This window comes from Leopardus geoffroyi, chromosome E1 (genome assembly GCF_018350155.1).
Source record: "Leopardus geoffroyi isolate Oge1 chromosome E1, O.geoffroyi_Oge1_pat1.0, whole genome shotgun sequence".
Taxonomy (NCBI): Eukaryota; Metazoa; Chordata; class Mammalia; order Carnivora; family Felidae; genus Leopardus; species Leopardus geoffroyi.
This window is the reverse complement of record NC_059330.1, coordinates 15,792,795-15,816,046: the sequence shown is the minus strand read 5'-3', so window position 1 is coordinate 15,816,046 and position 23,252 is coordinate 15,792,795. Positions and strand designations below refer to the sequence as shown.

Sequence of the window (23,252 nt, the reverse complement as noted above, 5' to 3'; positions counted from 1 at the left end):
GATCCTTATTGGAAGAAAGGGAGAGTAGATTTAAATGCATAGGAATCTCTTTCTTGAGCTCTCGCTAGCAACCAAGCCTGTGGACTGAACTCAGGTGGGAAATAAGAAACCAGAAGAGTAGCCCAGCACTGCCCTTGAGTGGACAGGAGTAGATTTACATTAGGAAATACCTAGAGAGCAGAGTATGACAATGTCTTAAGGAACTACAAAGTGTTGGTCCAGTCGGTGCCATTTTGTTCATAGAAGTCTCCATAGAAGACTGACACTTGCCCAGAGGGCAGAGCAGGTGCTGGGCCTCACTTGGCTGCTCTGCTCCACCACGGGGCCACTTCACACAGAGGCACCTTTCTTCCCGAGCGTGTGCCGTCAATGAGCAGAATCTTTTCTCTCCGAGGTAGGGAGCTGCCCTTTCCTGGATGTGGGGGCCAGCGTGATGTAGGTATTCCTGATGGTCAGTGCTAAGGCTGTAGGGTCACTTGAAGCTAATAATTACCAAAAGATGGTCTATATCATGCATAGGTAGTTTGAGGTGGCCGTCTGTGCCCCCTGTCTCTGCTCTGGGAGGTACTTGGCACAGAACAGAGACCTCATAAGGAAAGATCACAAGCTCTGCAAGATTCACAAGTTTTGGACACACTCCTAGGGCTGGAGGGTGCCCTGTAAAATGTTGGGTAGGGCACAAAAAAATTAAATTGATCATTTTCTGTCTGCCTTCAGGTAGCAAAGAAGGGAACTCTTGGATTCCCCAGCTGTCAGCCTATAAATATTACATATTTACACCTATAAATAAACCTATAAATAAATATTACAGACGTAAGAGCCGCAGTTGTTAGGCGTGGCTTAGACAGCCAGAAAGTGGCTGACCATGACTGAGGAGGAAGAGAAGGGGGAGTTCTCAGAGATGCACTGGTTTGGTTTCATCTCTTAAGGCCCAGGCGGTGTGGGGATGAGAAGTACACATGTGGTCGCGACTTCCAGGAGCCCTCAGTTGAGGACCACAAAGCTGACCTGGAGAGGCCCTGTGGCCAGGCAAGCAGAGGCCGTCCAGCCACAGTGAAAGAATGTGAGATTCAGGCCGAACCCAGTGCCAGCCAGCCAGCGTCCTCTGCATTGGGCCAGCCCCACTGCTCCCCATCTGCTGGCTCCATGGCATATGGTCCCTGCCATCTGTGCTAGTCTCTCTTCAGGGAGGACCTGCCTGCTCTCCCAGCTCCCACCTCCTGCTTCCTTACTCTCAGGTTTATAGTCTCCCTGGCACAGGGTTTGTGCTGACTGCTTCCTTGACCACTTAGGACTCACTCGTGCAGGCATCCTGGCAGGCATTGCCTGCTGACTTTGATCTGCCTGCCTCCAGCCCTGTCAAGCCAGACATGCACTAAAGCACAGTGAAGTTAGAGTGTAGAGAGCAGCACAGGATCCTTCTCAAGGTAGCATCTCATGAAGAGCCATGCAATGGACTAATCTGAGTCCAGGTGAGACTCTGGCTTGGAGCTGTTGAACCAGGAGGGCTTCATTGAAGAGGTGGCTCTGGAGGATGGGATTTAGATAGGGAGTGTCTGGGGCAAAGGCCAGAGTGGGATACTGTAGTGTATTGTAGGGCAGAGTGTGCAATAAGGTCAACGGTGCCACATCTTAAAGGACCTTGAGCACCATGCCGAGGTCCTTGAACTTGTGATCAATGCAATAGTGATACTTAATCTAGACCAGAAGAGAAATCCCAGAGGCAGATTGTCCGCTGATATTTCTGATGGACACATTGAGTGCCCACCGTGACCAGCCTCACACTGGGCTTCAGGCCTACCTATGACGAGAGGGAGGCTGCTCCCTCAGGCTCTGGGACAGGTGGCCCAGGTGGCTTCTGCAGCCCAGTGCCCAGCTCCCTGCCTCTGCCTCCCTCTAGCCTCACAAGGTCACTTAGTGTCTTCTGCTTCGTGGCATTATGGGGGTTCCATGTGCATTAGAAGGTCTGGTTTCTGTTAGAGGCACACGTTGTTAGTAAGTTCTTGTGCAGCGTTTCGTAACGATCTTACCAGTCAGCGATACTGTGCTTACAAGTACACATATACCTGAAGAGGTGTCATGGGTTCAGTTCTAGACCACCATAATAAAGCATAGTCTCAGTAAAGCCAAATTAATTTTTTGGTTTTTCGTTGCCTATAAAAGTTATGTTTACACTACATTGTAGTCTTTTAAATATTTATTTGTGAGAGAGAGAGAGCACGAACAGAAGAGGGACAGAGAGAGAGGGGGACAGAGGATCTGAAGCAGGCTCCGTGCTGACAGGACAGAGCCTGATACAGGACTCAAACTCACGAACCATGAGATCATGACCTGAGCCAAAGTTGGACACTCAATAGACTGAGCCACCCAGGCCTCCCTACAGTGTAGTCTTTTTATTGAGTGTTTATTATGTGCTAAATATGGTTCTATTTTCATATGTATTAAGTCAGTTAATCCCCACCATGTGATCAACACCATGTGATAAAATTGTTAGTCTGTTAAGTGTGCAATAGCATTATGTCTAAAAAATGACATACATACCTTAATCAAAAAATAATTTGTTGCCAGAAAATGCCAGCCATCATCTGAGCTTTCAACGAGTTGTAGTCACTGATCACAGAGCACCGTAACAAGTGTAATAATGATGAAAAAGCTTAAAATATTGCAAGAATTCCTGAAATGTTGATAGAGAGACATGAAATGGGCAAATGTTGTTGGAAAAATGGTGCCAGTGAGTGTGCCTGGGTGGCTCAGTCGGTTAAGCGTCCGACTTCAGCTTAGGTCGTGATCTCACAGTTTATGAGTTTGAGCCCCACATCAGGTTCTGTGCTGACAGCTCAGAGCCTGGATCTGCTTCGGATTCAGTGTCTCCCTCTCCCTTTGCCCCTCCCCTGCTCATGCTCTGTCTCTCTCTCTCGCAAAAAAATAAATAGTAAACATTAAAAAAAGTTTTTTTTAATGGCGCACCAATGGCCTTGCTTGAACAGGATTGCCACAAACCTTCAATTTATAAACACACACACACACACACACACACTATCTCTGAGGTGCGGTAAAGTGACGTGAAATAAAACGAGGTGTGCCTGTGCAGATGAGTTTTCATATCAAACTGCCTCTGACTACCCAACCAGAAGGTAGAAAAGCACATGGCCTGTTCTGGGGGTGGGGGGTGGCGGTTGCAGGGAACAGCATTGCACAGGCTGGAACAGAGCAGAGTGATGAGGGTGTGGAGCAGGGGCTGGCCCCAGACTCCCCTGGTGACCACGAGCTGAGCTCTGGCACCGTCCCCTTCCTCCCTGTTGGTGTCCCACAGCGCAGTCTGTGTTCCTGAGGTCCCTGTTCCTTCCTCTCTGCCATGAAATACCTCTTTTATGTCGGCAGGTGCATCACTTAGAATGTCTGGGCATCTCCCCCATCGCCTTTCTTCTTTCTTGTTAGAAGAAATACCAGCTGGGCTTTCTGAGATTCTGCCTTTGTTCTTCTAGAGTCTTGCTCTTGCCTCTTGCAGTTTTCCTTCTCTTTCTTACCTCCCTGTCTCTCTTTCTCTATTAGCTCCTTGCCATCCACTTCACGGAATGCTCGGGTCTCTCTTAGCTGTAAATGCTGCTGGCTCGGGCTGCTCGGGCTGCCATAATGCCCACCATGGCTTAACTAGTCGACATTGGTTTCTCACAGTTTTGGAGATTTGATTCCAAGTGACAGCTTGATTTCTGGCTTGTAGATGGCCACCCTCTTGCTGGGTCCTCACATGATGGAGAGAAAGCTCTGGTGTCTCTTCTCTTCTTATAAGGACACTAGCCCTATCCAATCAGGGCCCCATCCTTATGACCTCATTTAACCTTTATCACCTCCTCACAGGCCCCATCCCCAGGTTAGGGCTTCAAATATGAATTTGGGGGTAACACATTCAGTCCCAAACAGCTACCATTCCTCTTTTTCTCGAACATCAAAATTCTCAAGAAAAAAAACGTAAAATAAGATGAGTTAAAAAAATTCTCAAGCCATTTCCTTGGCTTCTACCACGTGACCTGCCTCGTGCTACAAGGGCCACCAGCATGGTAAGGTCGTGGCCCCTGCCCTCATGGAGCTCAGAGAATCTGCTTCACCTCTTGTTCTTCTGGCCCCATTACTGAGCTGCCACTGGCCTCTCAGGTCACTGGCACCTCCTGGTCATGTTTTATTTAATAAATAGTAGTCATGTGCATGTCATATGCCAAGTGCTTGTCTGCTGATGAACTAAAAAAACAAGTGTCTCTGACCTCATGGAGCTTACATTCTGGCAGAAAGAGATAGGCAGTAAACATAATTTTTAAAAGCAAAGTGGGAGCGCCTGGGTGGCTCAGTCAGTGAAGCATCTGACTCTTGATTTTGGCTCAGGTCATGATCTCACAGTTGTGAGATCCAGTCCCGTGTCGGTCTCCGTGCTGGGTGTGGAGCCTGCTTAAGATTCTGTCTCTCCCTCTGCTCCTCTCCCACTGGCGTGCACGCATGCATGCTCTCAAAAAAAATAATAAAGTGTGTGGTGTATTGAGTTATGAGAACTATGGATTAAAAGTAGAGCAAGGTAAAGGAATTGGGAGGACAAGGGTGGGTCACAGTTTCAAATATGGTGGTCAGGATCAACTCCATGGAGAAGGTGATGAGAAAATTAACCTTGTGGTTCTCTGAGAGAGAAAACTATCCCAGGCAGAGGGAACAGCCAGTGCGAAGGCTCTGGGGCAGAAGTATGCCTGACGTGTTTATGGAACAGTGAAGCCAGTGTAGCTGGAACAGAATGAGCAAGGGGAATTTGGGGTGCTTAGACTAGAGAGGGTTCCATAAGGACCTTTGTTAATAGGACTTTGGCTTTCACACTGAGTGAAGTGGGCCAGCAAGGGTTGGGGGTGTTGGGCAGAGGAGTCCCATAATCTAATGGTAGGGTCCCTCTGGTTGTTGTGCCAAGAAGCAGGGAGAGCCGTTGGGACGTTGTTGTAGTCATCCAGGGACAAAATGGTGGTGCTCCGGAAGGGAAAGTAGCAACAGGAGTGGCAAGATGTGGCTGGTTCTGTACAGAGGTTGATGGTAGAGTCTTAGAATTTGCTGACAGACTCGATGTGGAGGGTGAGAGTAAAGGAAGAGTCAAAGACAGCTCCACGGCTTCCTGCCCAAGCAGCTGAGGGAAGGCGTCCCCGTCAGCAGAGCTGGGAAAGCCTTGTGTGTTGGATGCAGGGCATATGGACAGCAGCGATATGGAATTCAGTTGAACAGTAGTTTAATTCTGACCATGTTGAATTTGACCGAGTGGTGGTGTAGATGCAGCAGTCTGGAATTGGGAGGGAGGTGGGCCTTGAGATATAAATGTGGCATTTTCTTTTTTGTTTTTAATTTTTTTTTCCTAATGTTTATTTATTTTTGAGAGAGAGAGACAGAGACAGAGTGCAAGCAGGGGAGCAGCAGAGAGAGGGAGACACAGAATCCAAAGCAGGCTCCAGGCTCTGAGCTGTCAGCACAGAGTCTCACACGGGGCTCAAACTCATGAACCGTGAAATCATGACCTGAGTTGAAGTCAGACAATTAAGCTACTGAGCCACCCAGATGCCCCTAATTGTGGCCTTTTCCACTTGATCTGTGGTTACATTGCAAGCCTAAAATCGGATGAGGCCACACGGGAGTGAGTCAGGTTATTTGCAGTCTATTGACCTCCCCATTCTCCTCTTGCTTCATTTGCTTTTGTTTTCAGACACTTTGGGCTACCCCTAAAATCCTTTCTTCTCTCCTTTCACATCACCCCCACTCCTGGCTGTTTCCTGCCCCGCTGTCTCTTGGATTTCTCCTCTGCCATGTCCTCTGAGGGGTCCTGTCTAAGGCTGTTCTCCCTGTGTTCTCAGGGTTCCTTTATACCTAGCACACCTCCTTTCCTCTGCTCCACCTCGTCCTCCTCTGCCCCAGTGTGCTGTATGCGTCAACATGGCAGAGCAGCTCCAAGTGAACCTTCCAGAAGATCTACTCTCATAGTAATGTTCATCCCCCGCTAAGAAGCCCTCATGGCTGTGGTTCTCCACAGTCTGGTCTCAACCACCTTTCCAGCCCTACTTCTTCCTGCTCCCCTATCCACACCGTCTTCCCCCCATCCCTGCCATCTCTCATGGCCTCCCTCCCCAGCCCCCCATCGCCATTCTGCACATCCTCCCCATCCTCCCAGCTCAAATGCTGCCTCCCCAGTGCCTTCCCTCATGGAGCAAACCTCCCTCTTCCGAACTCCTGTGCTTGCGTGATCTCTTGTCATGCTTCACGTTCCCATGTGTAGTTCCACAGGCGGACTCTCTTCTCGGGGATCAGCTGCTCCTTTAGGACAAGGAGTGGGGACATGTAGGTTCCAAACCTGGAGTTCTTTTCCTTTCTTCCCTACCTTCCTCCCTCCTCCCTCTTCCCTCCTTTCTTTCCTTTCTGGTTCATTCAGGCTTTTCTTCAGCAATCATTTCTTGGACACCTGCCGTGGCTTTGAGCCAGATCCTGAGGCAAAGGTGACTGGTACCTGTCCTCCAGCTGGGCTGGAGACACAGGGAACACCATGTTCCTTACAGGGATGCTCTGTCCCCACGCGCCTCAATACACCGGGGATAGTCTCCACCTTTGGAGCCCTTGTGGTTCCCGCCCCTGGTTTGGTATCACTGCTGATGGCCTCTCTCGAGTCTTGGAAGCAGGCAGCTCCTTGCCAGGCTGTACCATCCCCTGGCTGGATTTTGCTTCTGTTTGCATCTGAGGATATTTAAATGCCACCAGTCTAACTCTGCTACCTTTGAACTTGAAGGAATTGTCTATTCTTTTATACTCACCGTAGCATCACAGAACTCTGAAAATTATTTTTGATTGAACTCTATTTCTGAGTCTTGTGTGACTCTGTGGTTACAACTTCCAAAGTCATTCAACAGGTGTATTTATATGTATGTCTGTATTTTCTGAGCTGTTTTTACTTACAACACTTCTTTAAAAAACAAACAAAAAAAAGATTTTACTTTTAAGTAATCTGTCCATCCAACATGGGGCTCAAACTCACAACCCTGAGGTCAAGAGTTGCATACTCCACTGATTGAGGCAATCAGGCGCCCCTACTCACAACACTTCTGATACCAAATATGTGTGAGTGGTTCCCTCTCCCCAACACCAACCTCCTGGGTTCTCTGGGTGTCCTGCAAGTCGACTGAATTCTGACACCGTTGACCTGGAGTTAGTGGCAGATCCCACGGGTCAAGGGCTCAGTCCCACCAGCATCCCCACACTTCAGACATTAATATCATAAGTGCAGGCGTCCTATACTTCTGACCAATTGCCATAAATCAGGGGTTCCCATGACCCCCTCCTTGGGTTTAGTCCTTTGCTAGAATGTCCTACAGAACTCAGGAAAACAGTTGATTTACTATCATCAGTCTATTGTAACGGATGCAGCTCTGGAAGAGTCGGATGGAACTGATGCATAGGTATATGGGAAGGGGCACAGAGCCCCCATGTCCTCAAGGCACACCACCCTCCCAGCACCCCCATGGATTCAGCCCTCCCCCCCCCCAGAGCTCTCTGACCCCACCAATTAGTGGTCTTTATGGAGATTTCATTACACAGATACAATCAATTAAATCATTGACCATTGGTTTTTTTTTTATGTTTATTTATTTATTTATTTTTTTAAACGTTTATTTATTTTTGAGACAGAGAGAGACAGAGCATGAACGGGGGAGGGGCAGAGAGAGAGGGAGACACAGAATCTGAAACAGGCTCCAGGCTCCGAGCTGTCAGCACAGAGCCTGACGTGGGGCTCGAACTCACGGACTATGAGATCATGACCTGAGCCGAAGTCAGACGCTTAACCGACCAAGCCACCCAGGCGCCCCTATGTTTATTTATTTTGAGAGAGCACACATGCATTCATGAGTCGGGGAGGGGCAGAGAAAGAGGGAGAGAGAGAGAATCCCAAGCAGGCTCTGCACTCTCAGTGAAGAGCCCGATATGGGACTCAAACTCATGAACTGTGAGATCATGACCTGAGCTCAAACCAAAAGTCCCGGACACTTAACTGACTGAGCCATCCAGGCACCCCCCTTGACCATTGTTGATTAGCTCAACCTCCAACCTTCTCCCTTTCCCAGAGGTCAGGGGGTCCATCTGGAAGTTGCAACCTTCTCATCAGGCCTTTCTGGCAACCAGCCCCCACCTTCTGAAGTTATTTAAGGGCTCCCCCACCATTGGTCAACTCCTTACACACAACACACTTGTCACTCCCAGATTTCAAGGGCCTTAGAAGCTCCTGTCTCAGGCTCTGAGACCAAATGTTGTAAGACCAAATATCGCGACAAAGAATGTCCCTCTCACCCCTGCCACTGAGGAAATTACAAGGGTTTTAGGAGCTTGGTGTCAGGAACTGGGGATGAAGACCACATACGTATTTCTTATATTACAGTATCATCGTGTGCACACACTCCAGACATACACAGGGGCAGTAGAGAGGTCCTGCTGTTTTGAGTATCCAGTCTTCAGTGAATCCTGCAAGGCTGTGTGTGGGAGAGTTCATGCTCCCCGCCTGACTCTCTGTGTGCCCTGGGCTGGGTGTCTCCCCCGGAAGCGTTCTGAAGGTGCTTTCACAGAGCAGTGCCAGGTACATTCCCCTGCCCACCCCCAAGGTGAGCCACCTCCACCTGGCCTGGTCTGTGCCTTACAGCGAGCGAGTAACTTGATCTTGACGGTCACTTTGTGTATTGAGGCACGTGAGGACAGAGCTCCCCTGTGTTATCCTGACAGACTCGGATGAAAGTGGGTAATGCGGAAAGAACCCAGGGTCCTCTGGGCATCCTGCAAGCTGGACTTACAGCATCTGTGGATTGCGAGCCCCATCCAGTAGTGCACTGAAGGAGGCCTTGTTGAGGTGCCTGCCCATCCAGGCGGCCATGCGAGAGTCTGGATCTTGAGGTCGTCGCAGAGCCTGCCGCAGGCCTTGATGAGCCTGGCCCGGCCGAAAGTCGCGCCGCTGCGGGCGGCTGGTCACTGGCTCCCTCTAGGCTCTGGACTGAGCCCAGGCTGTGTTAACCAGCGGGCTTCACCAGGCCACCCGGGCTCACCGAGGCCCTGGCACTTGGCCTCATCTGTTTCCTTCGTCTCAGGGGAGTAGCCAGGTTACGCCGAGCCCTAGGCCTCCCTACCCCAACTGCTTTATGCAGACTGGGGAATTTGGAGCCCTGTAAGTGGTTTTAAATGCCTTTCTAAGGAAAGGGTTTAGACATACTTGGCAAAAGGCGAATCCCATTAGCAATTGTCTAACTAATCCGGGCTGTCAGGGAACACCGTGTTCTTTGCAGGGAGGCTTAGCGCCCCTTCTCTCCTGGGTTGGGGGGCCCTCGTGTTTTGTTCCTCCTCTCCTCCCCTGGCCCCAACCTCTGGGGAGGGCAGACAGCCTAAGGTCTGTGTAGGGCCCTGAGTGGACAGACGGACAGATGTAGGCCCTGCCTCTGGGAAAACAGCCCCCGAGGTGGATGGTGCCTTCAGTCCAGCTGCTGGGGGGGCAGAGGGGGGGAGGGGGCAGCAGCAGCATGAGGGCTATTTGCTGCAGGATATGTGGCTTATGTGGCTTTTCTGTCGCCCTCTTTCCCTGCTCATCTTTCTGCTTCTCTTCCCCTTTCCCTCCTTCCTGTTTCATTTCCTGCCACTCTCTTCTCTCTTTCCCTAACTTTGCCCTCTTCCCCGCCCCTTTCAAAACATGAGTTTGAGGCAGAACCTATTTATTGTATAGAAATGGGGGGCTCCTAGGGTGGCTCAGTCGGTTAAGCGTCCAACTTTGGCTCAGGTCACGCACTCACAGTTCGTGGGTCCGAGCCCCGTGTCAGTTCTGTGCTGACAGCTCAGAACCTGAAGTCCGCTTCGGATTCTGTGTCTCCCTCTCTCTCTGCCCCTCTCTGGCTCACATGCTGTCTCTCTCTCTCTCTCAAAAATAAATAATAATAAAAATATTTTTTAAAATTGTTATTATGTAGAAACAAAGCACTTGGAGATTGTGTTTTTCAATCATTAGAGTGTGAGGGGCCAATGCTGGTGTTTTTAATAGATCTCAGGAATGAAAGGGCTGGCCCTGCGGGCCTGGGGAGGTCAGGCCACGCACTGCCGTGGGACCTCCTGAGCAGCGCCATTCTGTTTGTCTTGTTTAATTTGGAGAACATACAAAAAGAAAAAGCAGACAGGAAAAAAAAAATAGTAACAAGCACCCAGTGTGGCCACCACCTAGAACTGAGATTTTTGCTTCAGGTATTTAAAATGGAGATAAATGGGAGCATTAATACAGACCAAGGGGAGACTCCCCCTCACTCCTGTGCAGCGCCGTTCTCTTTCCTTTTCCCCTGGGGGAAATGCTACCGTGCACTTCGTGTGTATCTTCATAATTGGTTTTCATATTCTTACAGCATACGTATGAATCCATGAATAATATATGGTCATGCTGGGTGTGTTTTTTAGAAGCATGTTTCAGTGCTGACATGCTGTAATATCGTTCTGTAACTTGCTTTTCTCACTAAACATTATGCTTTCAAGATTTGTCCTTGTTGATATTTATGTCTGATTCACTTCTCTTCAGTGCTGAAAAGGGTTTCACTGTACAACTGGACCACGGTTTATGTAGCTGTTACCCTGTTTGATGGACGCTTGCTTGCGTCTGGTTTCTGTGTATTGTAGGAATGCTGCCACAAACGTCTCTGTGCCTCTGACACAGACATGTGCCCAAGTGGCTTTTGGGCTTGCTGGCCAAGTGCAAGTAGGCTAGACCCGTCCTCGCACCCTCCCTTGGGATTCTAAGTTTTTTTTTTCTTTAATGTTTATTTATTTTTGAGAGAGACAGAGAGAATGAGGAGAAGGCAGAGAGAGAGAGAGAGAGAGAGAGAGAGAGAGAGAGAGAGGATCCCAAGCAGGCTCCACACCATCAGTGCAGAGCCCAAGATGGGGCTCGAACCCACAAGCTCTGAGATCATGACCTGAGCCAAAACCAAGGGTTGGCCATTTGACCAACTAAGCCGCCCAGGTGCCCTGGGATTCTCTGAGTTTTACCACCCAGACCAGCTGCCTTCTCCCTTCCATAGCTCTCCAGGCAAGGGTGGGTTTGGGGGAGCCAGCAGGGAGTGCAGAGGGAGCTCTTGAAGGGAACCCATAATTGATAAGGCCAAGGCGTTAGCCTGAGTTTGTTGCCTTGCCCGACTGCCCTCCGGTTTTTCTTTGGTTTGTATTTTAAGCTAATACACATTTATCATAACACCATCTAAGAAAACTCGAATCTATATTGCTCTCACCCGCATTCCTGCCTTACTACACAATTGTTTTCACTGTTCCGACTCCCTTTTGGTCTCTGTCCACACGCACACATACTTATATGTAGCTGTAATCATACACACGGGACTGGGTATTCTCTACTTTCTATTTAATGACATGTTACAGTTTCCATCCTGCTGTAGTCCCCATGATGACCACTATCGTGATCACCTATTTTGCCCTGCCCTGTACCCTCACCTGTTCCTCCTGCCTAAGGCTCTGCTTTTCCTTCCATTTCTCTTCCAGCTCCCAGCAATCTTTGCATGATGACTGCCAGCCCCCTCGGGTCATGTTGCCATCTAGAAGCAGAGACAGAAGGTCATTGGGGTTACAGCCCTGCCTAGCTTCTCTCCCACTGCCCCAGGCCCCCTCTGCCGCCTCCTTCAAAACCCCCTTTTTGCTCGGCAGAAAAGCAGCCAAACTAAATGTGGGACAGGCTCAGTACACATGTCTTTGAGATTGTTTTAAATACTCACAGAAAGGCTCCTCCCAGGAGGAAACCGTTTGGAGCAGGCCTTCGGGCCTTGGTCTTTGTTCTGTAGGTTTTGAGAGAGACTGTGCAGGGGGTTCTGGGGCACTGTTTGTGGTCCAGCCCAGTTCCCCAGGGCAGGGGGCTTGAGGCAGAAGCTCTCTCTAGGAGCGCTGGTGTGTGTTCCTCACCCAAAGGTTACGCTTGGCCTGGTGCAAGTAAACGAACACCAACCCCATGTGTGGTAGACGTCACACGGTTCCTAGGATGCTCGCTGCAGCGTGGACGTTGTCTCTGTTTTCTGTTTCTTTAGTTAGCCTCCTCCGGCCAGCACAAGGTTTCTGTGTATCTCACGACAGCAAGGCACCAGTCTTTTCTGTACCTGTGCCTTCTCATGAGCCACATAATCAACCTAGGATGACCACAAATAATAATAACGAGGGGTGCCTGGGTGGCTCAGTCAGTTAACTGTCCGACTCTTGACTTCGGCTCGGGTCACGATCTCACGATACATGAGTTGGAGCCCCACATTGGGCTCTGTGCTGGCAGTGCGGAGCCTGCTTGGGATTCTCTCCCTCTTTCTGTCTCTGTCTCTCTCCCTCTTGCTCTCTATGTCTCTCTCTCAAAATAAATTAAAAACTAAACTTAAAAAATTACTTTAAAAATAATGAACTTATTTATAAGAGGGGCTAATACTTCTGGAGCACTCATTGTAAAACGCTTTCAGCATTTTATACTTGCCATCTTGTTTGTTGCTCCCGACACCCACTGAGATAGGAGACTGTCTCTACCCCCTGTGGCGGCCATGGAAATGAGGCTCCAAGAAGTGAAGTGGGTGGCCTGGATCTGCCTTGGAATTCTCACCGTACTTTCCCCCAGCCACTCCAGCGCCCCCAGCTGGGGAACCAGAAGCTCAGGCAGAGATGACACGTGCTCCCTTTGCATTCCCTTCGGAGAAGCCCCTCACTGGTGCCGCCAAAGTTATTTCGCACAAAGGCATCGATTAGAAATGTTCCATTCCCTTTCAGTTTCCCATTAGGGGCTTTGCCCTGTTTTCTCCTTCTAAGTCTCTGCTTCCGGGAACCCGCTTCAGGGGAGCCGGGAATGCATGCTGTGGGGGAGGAAAGGGAAGAGGTGATTTGCGGTCTCAGCCTCCTTCCCTGTGGCCTTGAGGAGGAATAGGAGGGCGGCTGCTGGTGCAGAAAACTGGATGCCGGGGGCCTTCCCTTGCCTACCCGCGAGAGCCCCTGCTGGCAGTGGCCAGGTAGAAAAAGCAGCAGCTTTTGCAACAGGCAGACTGGAGGTCCTGTCCCAGTTTGGCCACTTGTGGCCGGATGACCTTAGGTAGGTACCTTGGCCGTCCGTGAAAAGAGAATTAATCGTGCCTCCCGCAGCCGTCTATCATGGGGAGGAAGTGGAGTAGCATGGGCCATGCTAGTGCTGAGCAGATGTGCTAAGACAGCTCTCCCATTCTTCCTGCGGGTCACCCCTGGAGGAGAGCACACACACTTAAGGCTCTAGGGCCGGGCATGATGGCAGAGGGGCCTGGCCCAGTGCACGTGCCAGAAAGGGGCTTCCCTGGGTTTGCAGTCTGACTGTGGGCATTTTACCAAGCTGCTTTCTGTTGATGTACGACAGTCACACACACCTGGTTATCTTAGGCTCTTAGACGTGGGCTTTGGTGTCAAAGCACAAATACGAGTGGGGACTTTGCTTTTGTGTAGCTGCAGGCAAGGGGTGGGGAGAGCCAAGGCCCAGGGGTGCTGTTCCTTGGTGGAATCAGCTGAGGACCCCTGAGCAGCCAGACAGGGGCTCCGTGTCCTTGCCCTGCTGGTCCCCACCAGTGAGGACTTCAGAGAGGCTACAGCCGTGGTAACACAGAAGGCCCCTTAGAGTAGTCCCTTGGAGAAACTGAGGCACCAAGCCAGGAACTGGGTTTCTTTGCCTTCAGATTTTACTTTTCTTCCCTTCTCTGTCCTCTGTGGCTGTCTGTCTTCCACAGACCAACTTGGCATCCTACGTCTGGGCTACAAACAGGCTGGCTGCTATGTCTAATATTAGCAGTGGGCAGGCCCTGATTTAACCCAACACTCCTAATTGCCCAATGTCAGAACCACACCAACTCTGATTAAAGAACTTAGCCAAAGCATATTTGAGATGGGGCGTGGCGATGGGAGGCCCCCATCCCCATCGTGGCCCCCAGCCCCTTCAGGCTGCTGACTCAGGCCCAGCCCCATCCTCGGGGCTGGGGAACCCAGGCCCCTGGAGGCTAACATGCAGGTGTGAGGATGAGGCTAGAAACGCCCGTAGGCTCTGCGTGACTCCCAACTCAGGAGGCCTGGACAGCTGATAGTGTCCTGAAAGCCCCCAGGAGCCCTGGCTGCATGCATTTGTGTGTGGTGCGGTGGGAACGGCAGTTCTCCGGAGCCCATTTCTCTCTGGACTTGTTCTCCAGCATGCCAAGCTACTTCTAATAGGTGTGAACATAATGGACTCACTTAAGTCCTTTTGAAGACAGGCCCACCACTGCATGCCTGCTGCGCCAGCAGCCGCGCCGGGTAACAAAACACTAGGACCACATTCCGGGTCCCTCGCTGTCCCCACCCTCCCCCACAGAGAAGCAAAATGTCAGTGGAGCAAATTACTCACTGAATGCTTTGGAATCTATAAATATTAAATTGCTACGGCTTTCGCTGGCCCATAGAAAATTAAAAAGCTCTGGTCAGCTCCAGAGGAGAGGTGGCTGGTTAGGAGGGGGTGAGGGGAGCGGCTGCCAGTAGTGGAGAGACAAGTGTCTCCAAAAGGGCTATGGGCTGCGGTTGGTAGGGGGTACGCTGGCTGGAGGAGAGGCAGCAGGGAACAGGGTACGCAGAGCAAAGAGGTGGAAATCCCAAATGCGAGTGTAACCCAGGATGGGTTTTTTTCCTGGTTTTTCACTTGAGGCTTTATGGGCAGGGGGGTGGGGCGTGCTGTTTGTGGAGGAGAGTTCTGTGTTGCATTTCTTACTCCAGCCCAGGACTCTAAAGTGGGGGTGGCAGCATTGCCGTCAGCATGCTCCCTCTAGGGACTGTCCCCCTCAGAACCTCCCCAGGCAGCAGGGCTGGAGATGGAGGTGGGGCCCCTGGCTCACTAGCAGCCGGCTGTCCCCTGTTCTGCTGTGGCCCCTGCCCCGGGCTCCTCCCCTCCTCCAGCCTCTGTGCTCACACTGGTGGGACTGCCAGCCTGTGTGTGGACTCCCCTTGCCTGGGTTGATTTGTGCTGGCCTATGTGGGCAGCAAGTACGCTGTGTGTGTGTGGGGGGGGGGGGTGTTTTCACACCCTGCAGGTGGCAGGGGCGTCTCCTGCTTCTCTGGGATCTCTTTAGGGTTTAGTTGAGTGCTTCTAAGTGCCAAGACCCTGTGCTGAGTTCCTTAAGTGCATGACCTCGCTGATCTTCACAAAGATGGGAAGGAGGGTGCCGCGGTCCATTTACCACATTGCAGTGGAGGACACTGAAGCCAGGGGGTGAAGTGAGTTGCCCGGTTTCTTGGACAAGTTGCGGGCAGACCCGAGGGAGTCCCATGGCTGGTCAGTGGCTGAGCCTGGATTCTGTCCCAGCACTTCTGGACTCTCAAGTGAGCTCTCTCCCTCACAGGCATCCCCACCCTCATTGTGCTGGACCCACAGGGGGAAGTGATCACGCGGCAGGGGCGCGTGGAGGTGCTGAATGATGAGGACTGCAGGGAGTTCCCGTGGCACCCCAAACCCGTGCTGGAGCTCTCCGACTCCAATGCCGTGCAGCTCAACGAGGGCCCCTGCCTCGTCCTTTTTGTAGGTATGAAGCCCCAGCAGGAGCCCCAGGGTGGGCTGGACAAGACAGACCTCCCGTGGGGGGTGTCCATCCTGCAGCTTCTTTCCATCCTGAACAATGCCAACAATGCCGAGCCTGGGTCTTTGTCTCTCCGGCAGCCTTGCTTTTGACCCCAATGATTTATTCATGGCTCTGCCCCTGCAGGAGGGGCTTTGAGAGCTGCCGCTGTGCTTTCCTTCCTCGACTGCCAGCTGGGAAGAATAGGTCAGGCTGGAGCCCGGCCCCCCTCCAACAGACCCATTGTTGGGAGGAGGCAGGGCTGCGTGCACAGCAGCTGCAGGGGCTGGGCCCCCTTGGGCCGAGGCCCCCCACCCCAGCCTCAGGGCCGTGTCTTCTCTGCTCAGTGGGTGACTGCTCTGGGGGCCAGGGGGACACCAGAACATCCACTCCAGGCTCCCTGCAGCCCTGTGGGATGACCCTGGTTCCTTTTGCAAACAGAGCAACTGCTGGCCAAGGGCCACCTCACCCTCTGCCTTGGGCTGTGTTGCTCAGCTCCAACTCCCCAAATAATCTGGGGTATGAGGGTCATGGCTGAGATGCCATTGGGGGGGCATATCCTACCCTGTGCTCTGGAAGTCTGGGTATGGGAGCCAATCAGCAGACTCAAGGGGATTCTTAAACGAACTGACTTGCAAGCTGGCCCCTGTGCTTGAAGAACAGAGGCCTCCTGGGGAATCACTGTCCTTGGGGCTTTGCCGCCTACTGCCTGCTCCCACACCCACATCCTGGGGCCTCTGGAACACAGTTCTGAATTTAGGGACAGTTGCGGCTCACTGGCCATCTGAGAAGATATGAGAAAGTCCCAGAGAGATAAAGCGAGTTCCCAGCGTCACAGAGCTGATGAGATGTAGATCTAGAATAAGTCCCGCCAAGTCTTCAGGCTGAGGGCCCCTTGGGCAATGTGGCATTTCTAGGTGCAAATCCTGCTACCTGTCTCTCCTTCCCGCTTTGCCCCTAGGTGTGTTGTTCTTGCTCTTGCTCTGGGCTACAGGCTCCATCAGGAGTGAGCCCCAGGGCCCCTGTGTGTGGCTGCTCCCAAGCTGCTCTTTCCCTGGAGGCAAGAGGTGACTAAAGGGGGCTCCGGACACCTGGGCAGGCCCCCTCCCACACAGGCAGTCCATCCCCTCCCAGAAGAGTCCGGCTAGCCCTGAAGCTGGCATTCCAGGGCCTCAGGGGCACCCCACTGCCACCATCAGTCCTGCCATTTTTGATAGGAGGTCAGATCTGAGGTCATGCTGTGATTCTGTGATTGAGAGAAGAGCTACAAGGACCTCAGATCCTGGCTCAGGGGAAGTTCAGCGCGCAGTGGTGCCAATGTGCTGCAAACACACCCTCGTGCACCCAGGAGGGGAGGCCTGTGTCCCAGGGGGCGTTTTGTTTCCATTCAGGGGCTTCCCCGGATGGGCATTTCGGGCCCAGGACCCAGCTCCCTCAGGGGACACCACTCCTTCTGTTCCACAAACTAGTGCTTCTCGTGTCTCTCTTTCCCCATTACAGATTCTGAGGATGATGGGGAGTCCGAGGCAGCCAAGCAACTGATCCAGCCTATAGCCGAGAAGATCATTGCCAAGTATAAAGCCAAAGAGGAGGAGGCGCCACTTCTGTTCTTTGTTGCGGGGGAGGTGAGTGCACTGGGGCCTGGACCGCAGGCTGCTCGGCTGGCCAACTCTTAGAACATGAGCGATGCGGCCCTAGGGGATGTTCGAAGGGGCCCCAGGATCTGGGGTGAGGAGCCCACAGACAAACGTGGCATGAAAAGGTGTCATCCAGCATGGTCCCTGCTGCACCTTCCTCCCTTTCGTTGTTGCTCGGCAGCCTCAGAGCAGCAGGAGGCCCTCCCGGGACAGCGCTGCCTCTGGCAGTCTACTACCCAGGCCGCTAGCACGAGTGGCAGCCACAAAGATTGTGATCAGTCTCTCCGCCCTGACCTGCAAAGTGGGCTCTCCCCCATTGCAGGCATCCTGACTGGGGGCCTCGACTCGGATCTGCAGTTCCCCAGCCAGCCCAGGGAGGGTGCTCAGGTGGGAAACTGCTGCTGTCCCAGGCTCTTTTCACCCAAGACCTGTCCCTTGAAGGCCTCCAGCTGGGATGGGCTGAGCGGAGGACTTTACACAGGGTGAGAAGGCCTCAGCCGGGTGCCTGTCCCACCCTGGTGCTTGAGCCTCCATCCTGCAGATGGGGGAAATCCCTGCAAGATGGCCGTAGACCCCGCCCCCAGGAAGCCAGTCCACGCATGCTCCACCACCTCCTCCCTCCCCTCTCCCCACCCCCAACCCCAGGCGCCGGCCGGAAGCTATTGACAGACACACTTTTTGAAGCCCCCTGCCCTCCTGCCACCCATCTGCATCCCCAGTTGGTCAGAGCCCAGTGCTCGTTTCATGCTGTGTTGTCTGGATCCCAGGAGAGGCAATGAGGCCAGACCCCCAACCACCACCCATTCATCACCTCCTCAACAGCCACCCCTCCTAAGCCCCACCGGGTCCCTCACAGGCAGCTCAAGTCACCCCGCTCTGCCGTGGGGCGGAGGGAACAAAACAGGTTCACACGGTCCTGCCTTCGGGCTACACGAGCCCGCTCTACACAAAGCACAAATGGAAGCTGCTCTGAATTTATTGAACTCTAACCCCTTTCAGATGGCTGAGACAGAAAAGATGGGTGCAGGACAGCAGGGGCCGAGCCAGGGGCAGGGCTGGGGCTGGGGAGCTCCAGTAACTGCTTTAGAAATGTGGCTGAAAAGGCGCATTTGCGGGTTTTCTGTGTAGCAGGCACCAAGACAAGCACCACCGGCACCATCCCACCTGCTCCTCACCTCTCTGACTGGGGATGGGGTCATTACCATCTCACAGATGAGTGAGGCTTCGAGAGCACAGACCACTCATGCCTCGTCCCTGTGCGAGCTGCTCTTAGACCCATTTTGCAGGGGACAAGACCTGGGCTCACAAAAATGACTTCTCAAAGTCGCACATTAAGTAGGTGGCACAGAGGACTGAACGTGAGGTCAGTGTGACTCCAGAGGCAGTGATGTCCCTCCTGCTGCCCACGTGGTCTGGCAGGTGGCCAGGCCCAGGCCTGGAGGGAAGGGTCTAGGACAGAGGAGGGTCTGACAGGGTCATCCACTGCTCCATCTTGCCACCTGGCCACCTCGTCCTTCCTGTGCCTTTCACCTGGGATCCTGACCTTGGCAGCTGTCTTAGTCCAGTTCTCGTCCTCATGCTCAGAAGCAAGGCTGTGTGGAAGGGGATGGTCCTGGGGTGTGGGAACATCAAGCCCTGACCAAGCACCTCTGAGCCAGGACTCCAGCCCTCTCCCGCTCCTCCTGGGGCTAAGGGTGTTTATCTTGATCCCCTCCACTCTGCCAGGTGGAGGTCATCCCTTCTGAAGCCTTAGTAGACATTGAATTCATCTCCCTGTGGTTTGCACAGAGGGAGAGGGGAAGGGACGCAGCATTGTGCTCAGCTGGCCAAGGCCTCCTAATGGGAATTCGAGACACAGTATTTGTCCAGGTGTGTCGCCTCTGTCTATCATGAAGGTTGTTTATTAACCCACATGGAGGGCCTGAGCGGGGTGAACAGTGCCAGAGGTGCTGAATCCCTCATCGCCATTGCTGGAAGTGCATGCCATTTCTGGGGTAGGGAGAAAAGACGATCACTAATCATCTTCCTAAAGATTTGCCCTTTGAGAATGGAATGGGTTTTTTTGTTTTTTGTTTTTTGTTTTGTCTCAGAAACCAGTGAGCAGTAAATCTCATACCTCCTATTCGCCAGCGTTTAAGGCCAGGAATACCCCAGGCCCTTCCTCTGCAGGGTGACTTGGGTCGGGGTGGCTGTGTAGAGTCCATTTCCTGTTCTCTACCAAATGGGGGTCGGGTGCACGAAAGATAATCTCAAATGGTTGCTCCCTTACAGGTCTGTCTCCTATCTTTGGGTTTCTGGGTTTGCCGTTCTACTTAATAAGGCAAATTCATCTGGACAGTCACTGGGAATGTATGATAAATGCAGCCACCCATGTAAGCCTCAGGAAGTACTGCAGTAGCCCTGTCTTTTCTACTGGCTGTGCAGTTTCACCCCCAAAACCTCAGGGGTGGGGTGGGGACAGTGATCTGTTTCCGTTAAAGACGTTCCGGAGTTGAAGGTTGGCCAGGTTGGCCTCATATCCATAGTGGGGCCGCCAATAATTGAGAGGCAGTTGCAAAAGTAAGTGATCAGAAGACATCACATTTTTACAAAGCAGAGGGCATGTTAAAGTTGCTTTTGTGCTAATGAAGAAAGAGGACTTCTCTGGTGGTTTGGGGAGATGCAGAGAGGACTTTACAAAGCACCCTCCCCTCCCCCAGGCAGGGCAGAGTCCACTGCTCCCTGTTCTGAGAGCCCATCGTTTCCGGATGGCCACCCGCTCCTCAGGACAATGGAGTGGCTGTGTTCTGGGGACTCTCTAGCCTCCTTCTTGAAAACGTACTGTTTTCTCTCCCTCTGGTGACTTCCAGGATGACATGACTGACTCCCTGCGAGACTACACCAACCTGCCCGAGGCGGCCCCTTTGCTCACCATTCTGGACATGTCAGCCCGGGCCAAGTACGTGATGGACGTGGAGGAGATCACCCCTGCCATTGTGGAGGCCTTTGTGAATGACTTCCTAGCAGAAAAGCTCAAACCAGAGCCCATCTAGTGGGGCTCCGGCCTCAGGAGACGTTATTTAAAACTCGGTCTTCTCCTCTTCCTCCTCCCCTTTCTTCCCTCCACCCTTGGACTTTTCCGGCGTGTCCTGAATCACACAACCCAAGTGTCCAACCTCTCTGTGGTGCCTTGTTTTCTGCATTAACTCCTCAGCTAGCACCCTAAGGTGCACATCCTCTCAGCAGCAGAAGAACCCACCATGTTTGGAGACTCGGCCTGGGATTCACGGGGCTGGCATAACCCGGCCAGAGCCAGGACTGCATCACACTCTCAGTCACTAGCTCTGGGAGCAGTGTTTGCCAGGCATTCTTCTGCCAAGCGAGCGTGAAGGGACAGTGCGCTGGTGCTCTGGCTCGGCCTCTGGTGTCAGCATGCACACGCAGGGCCCAGGACAGCTCAGTGACACATGTACATGCAGGTGGAGCAGGGAAAGGGCCGCAGCCTTGCTCGCCTCAGGTTAGAGCTGCTGGTGAGAACATCCCTTCCTAAGTGACTTCGTCTAGTGACTCTCCCTCTTGGTGTAAGGGAAAAACACCAGTTTGGCAGTCGGTTCTCGGGCTGGGGATTTCACGATCTCAAAGGAAGCTTGTGTTCTTTTCTGGTGAGAAAGAGTAGCTATGGTAATGATTCATGTAGTAATTGCTTACTCTGAGCTCCTACCATGTGATTTTTTCCTTACATCTTTTTTCCTTGGTCTTACCTTCTCCAAGTTTCTGCCTTCTTGTACAAACAGCCTCTACTGTCTTGGAATTTTGTTAATTCTTCCCCTCGGACATCTTCCTGAGAAGAGGCACCCAGCCCTGTGTTCTTGGAGGTGCCCCACCGCACCCAGCACAGACCTCTGACACTCGGCCCACTCTGCCGCGGTGCCTGTGACCACCTTTGGTTACCTCTGTCATCCCTCTTTTCTTTTCAAAGCAGAACTAAAAAGAGACAAGAAATTACCAGAAGCCTAGCTTTCTCCCTAAGAACCTGCAGAAAGAGCTGTATCCTAGGGTGGCAGTGCGAGCAGAGGGCATGTCAAGTAAAAGTACGCTGTGGATCCACTTTGCTGAGCAAGCTCAGGTAGCTTGGATCCCAGAAAACAGAAGTAACAACTGCTGTGTCCTTGGGACTTGGGGTGGGGGCTTTACCTAGGGAGTCACAGGATTTGGGCCTATCTCAACCAGGTGTTAGGGTCTTCCACGTGACGGCAGGCCTCACCCTTGTCTCCGCTGACAGCATTGTGTCAGCCAAGACCACTGATTTAGAAAACCCAGCCCCCGGTCAGCTATTGACACCATTGCCCCTTGCTGAATTGGACTGTTGATTTGTAGTTCAGAGGTACAAGGTTAGCTGGTAATTAGACAGTTACTTGATGTCACAGCCTGAAATGCAATCACCTAGTAAGAAATAAAGCAGGCATCTCTGGACATTATCGACTTGGCCTTTCCTGTGGTTAATAAAAATCTTTTTGCTTGTGGTGCTGGGCCCTGGGGGGTCGGGGGTGGGTGGGGGGGAGACACACAAGATCTTCTTGACTTTCATTGGATACCTAGTAGCTATGTTTCAGAATTTTTCAGAGCAGAAACTAACTAACGTGGTCATCTGCTGGATCCTTCTGAGGCCAGGGAGCTCCTTTGGGTTAGTGCATCCGACATCCCTGCTGGAGCTCTGGCTGGCATCTCTCCTGGTTCCACTTGCCCTCGTGGAGGGCGGATTCTCCACTCACAGGCATTCTTGTGGACACTGGTGCTCATCCCCTCCCCATAGGGGAGCAAGTGCTCTGAAGCCTGAGGAGGCCGGTTGCAGAAACAAGGAATCCCACACAGGTCTCCCAGTGAAGAACGGGCAACAGTTGGAGACCCTCAACCCTAGCTCTATGCTGGGTGGAGGGGCTTCTCTGGGAACGTTGCCAGTGTCTCCTCTGGGAGTGTGGTGGGTGTGGGGACAAGGTGTTGCACCGTATCAGAGTTCTCAAACTACGTTGTCTTCTAGGATGTCCAGGAAGGACAGTCCCTGGAATGGAGATCCCTCTCCAAACATGTTTCTGCCCCATCATGGCTGCATCCCAAGCCTGGCTCCTACCTGCTGCCTAGCCTGCCATGCTGCCCAGGACCCTTCGTACTTCCTGGTACTTGGTACTGGTGTGCTGGTTGAAGGCATGAGGTTTCTCATGGGATAGCTGTGTGTGTGCTGAGGGGCACGGCAGATGCTGGACTCCTACGGACCTTGCTCCTTGGTCCTGCACCCTGACTGGGGCAGGGCTTCGGGCCTCCCGGCAATGTGCTCACCTTGATGCCCACATGGGTGTCATGAGCATCTGCCTGTGCCCTCAGGTTTTTGCTTTCTCTCTTGGGCCCCAGGAAGTTGCTCAGGAACTTGGTGCTGTACTTGAGGTTGTCGCCACACACGCCCCACTGCCAGGCCTGCCAGCTCTTGGGAGTGTGGTGGGTGTGGGGACAAGGTGAGGTCAACCTTACTTGGAAGATGGATTTCTTTGGACTTCTGCCTGTGTCCTATATCATGATAGCCTTGGAGGAAAAGTGGTCTCTCTTAGCAACTACTTATCTTCGGGCGCAGAAGGAACAAAGTCCAGGTAGGAGTCCCTGTAAGTCACGCGGCAGAAAAATCAGGTCATCTGTGATTCTTCTGTGACCTGTACGGGGCTGACAGAACTACTTGCCACTAAGGTCAATTGGATCCTTGGCACCAGAATTCCCCTTTTAGAGTGGGTGTGCAGGTTAAGGTCACTGGGAAGGTTTACTAAAAAAAAGCTTTAGGTTTATCTAGTGGCAGCTTTGAGGAGAAATGGTGGGGGAGGACCACTTCCCAGTGCCAGTAAAAACCCGTTTCAGTAGCATGAGATCTTAAAGGTTCTTGATGCAAAGGTTCTTGATGCTACTTCTTAAGCAGCTCCAAAATACCTTAATTCTTGTCACTAATTGGAAGCAGGTTAAAACCCCA

General features: G+C 52.3%; 1 protein-coding gene across 1 annotated transcript in view; it reads left to right on the top strand.

The window, feature by feature from the left end:
- The window catches only part of NXN (nucleoredoxin), a 161,048-nt gene extending 139,325 nt beyond the window's left edge, over positions 1-21,723 (top strand). The window contains exons 6-8 of the mRNA XM_045487758.1: positions 15,417-15,596; positions 17,130-17,254; positions 20,116-21,723. Of these exons, the coding sequence (XP_045343714.1) occupies positions 15,417-15,596; positions 17,130-17,254; positions 20,116-20,298 (488 nt within the window). The 3' untranslated portion in view covers positions 20,299-21,723. The remainder of the gene's footprint in view (positions 1-15,416; positions 15,597-17,129; positions 17,255-20,115) is intronic.
- Positions 21,724-23,252: the final 1,529 nt, after the last annotated feature.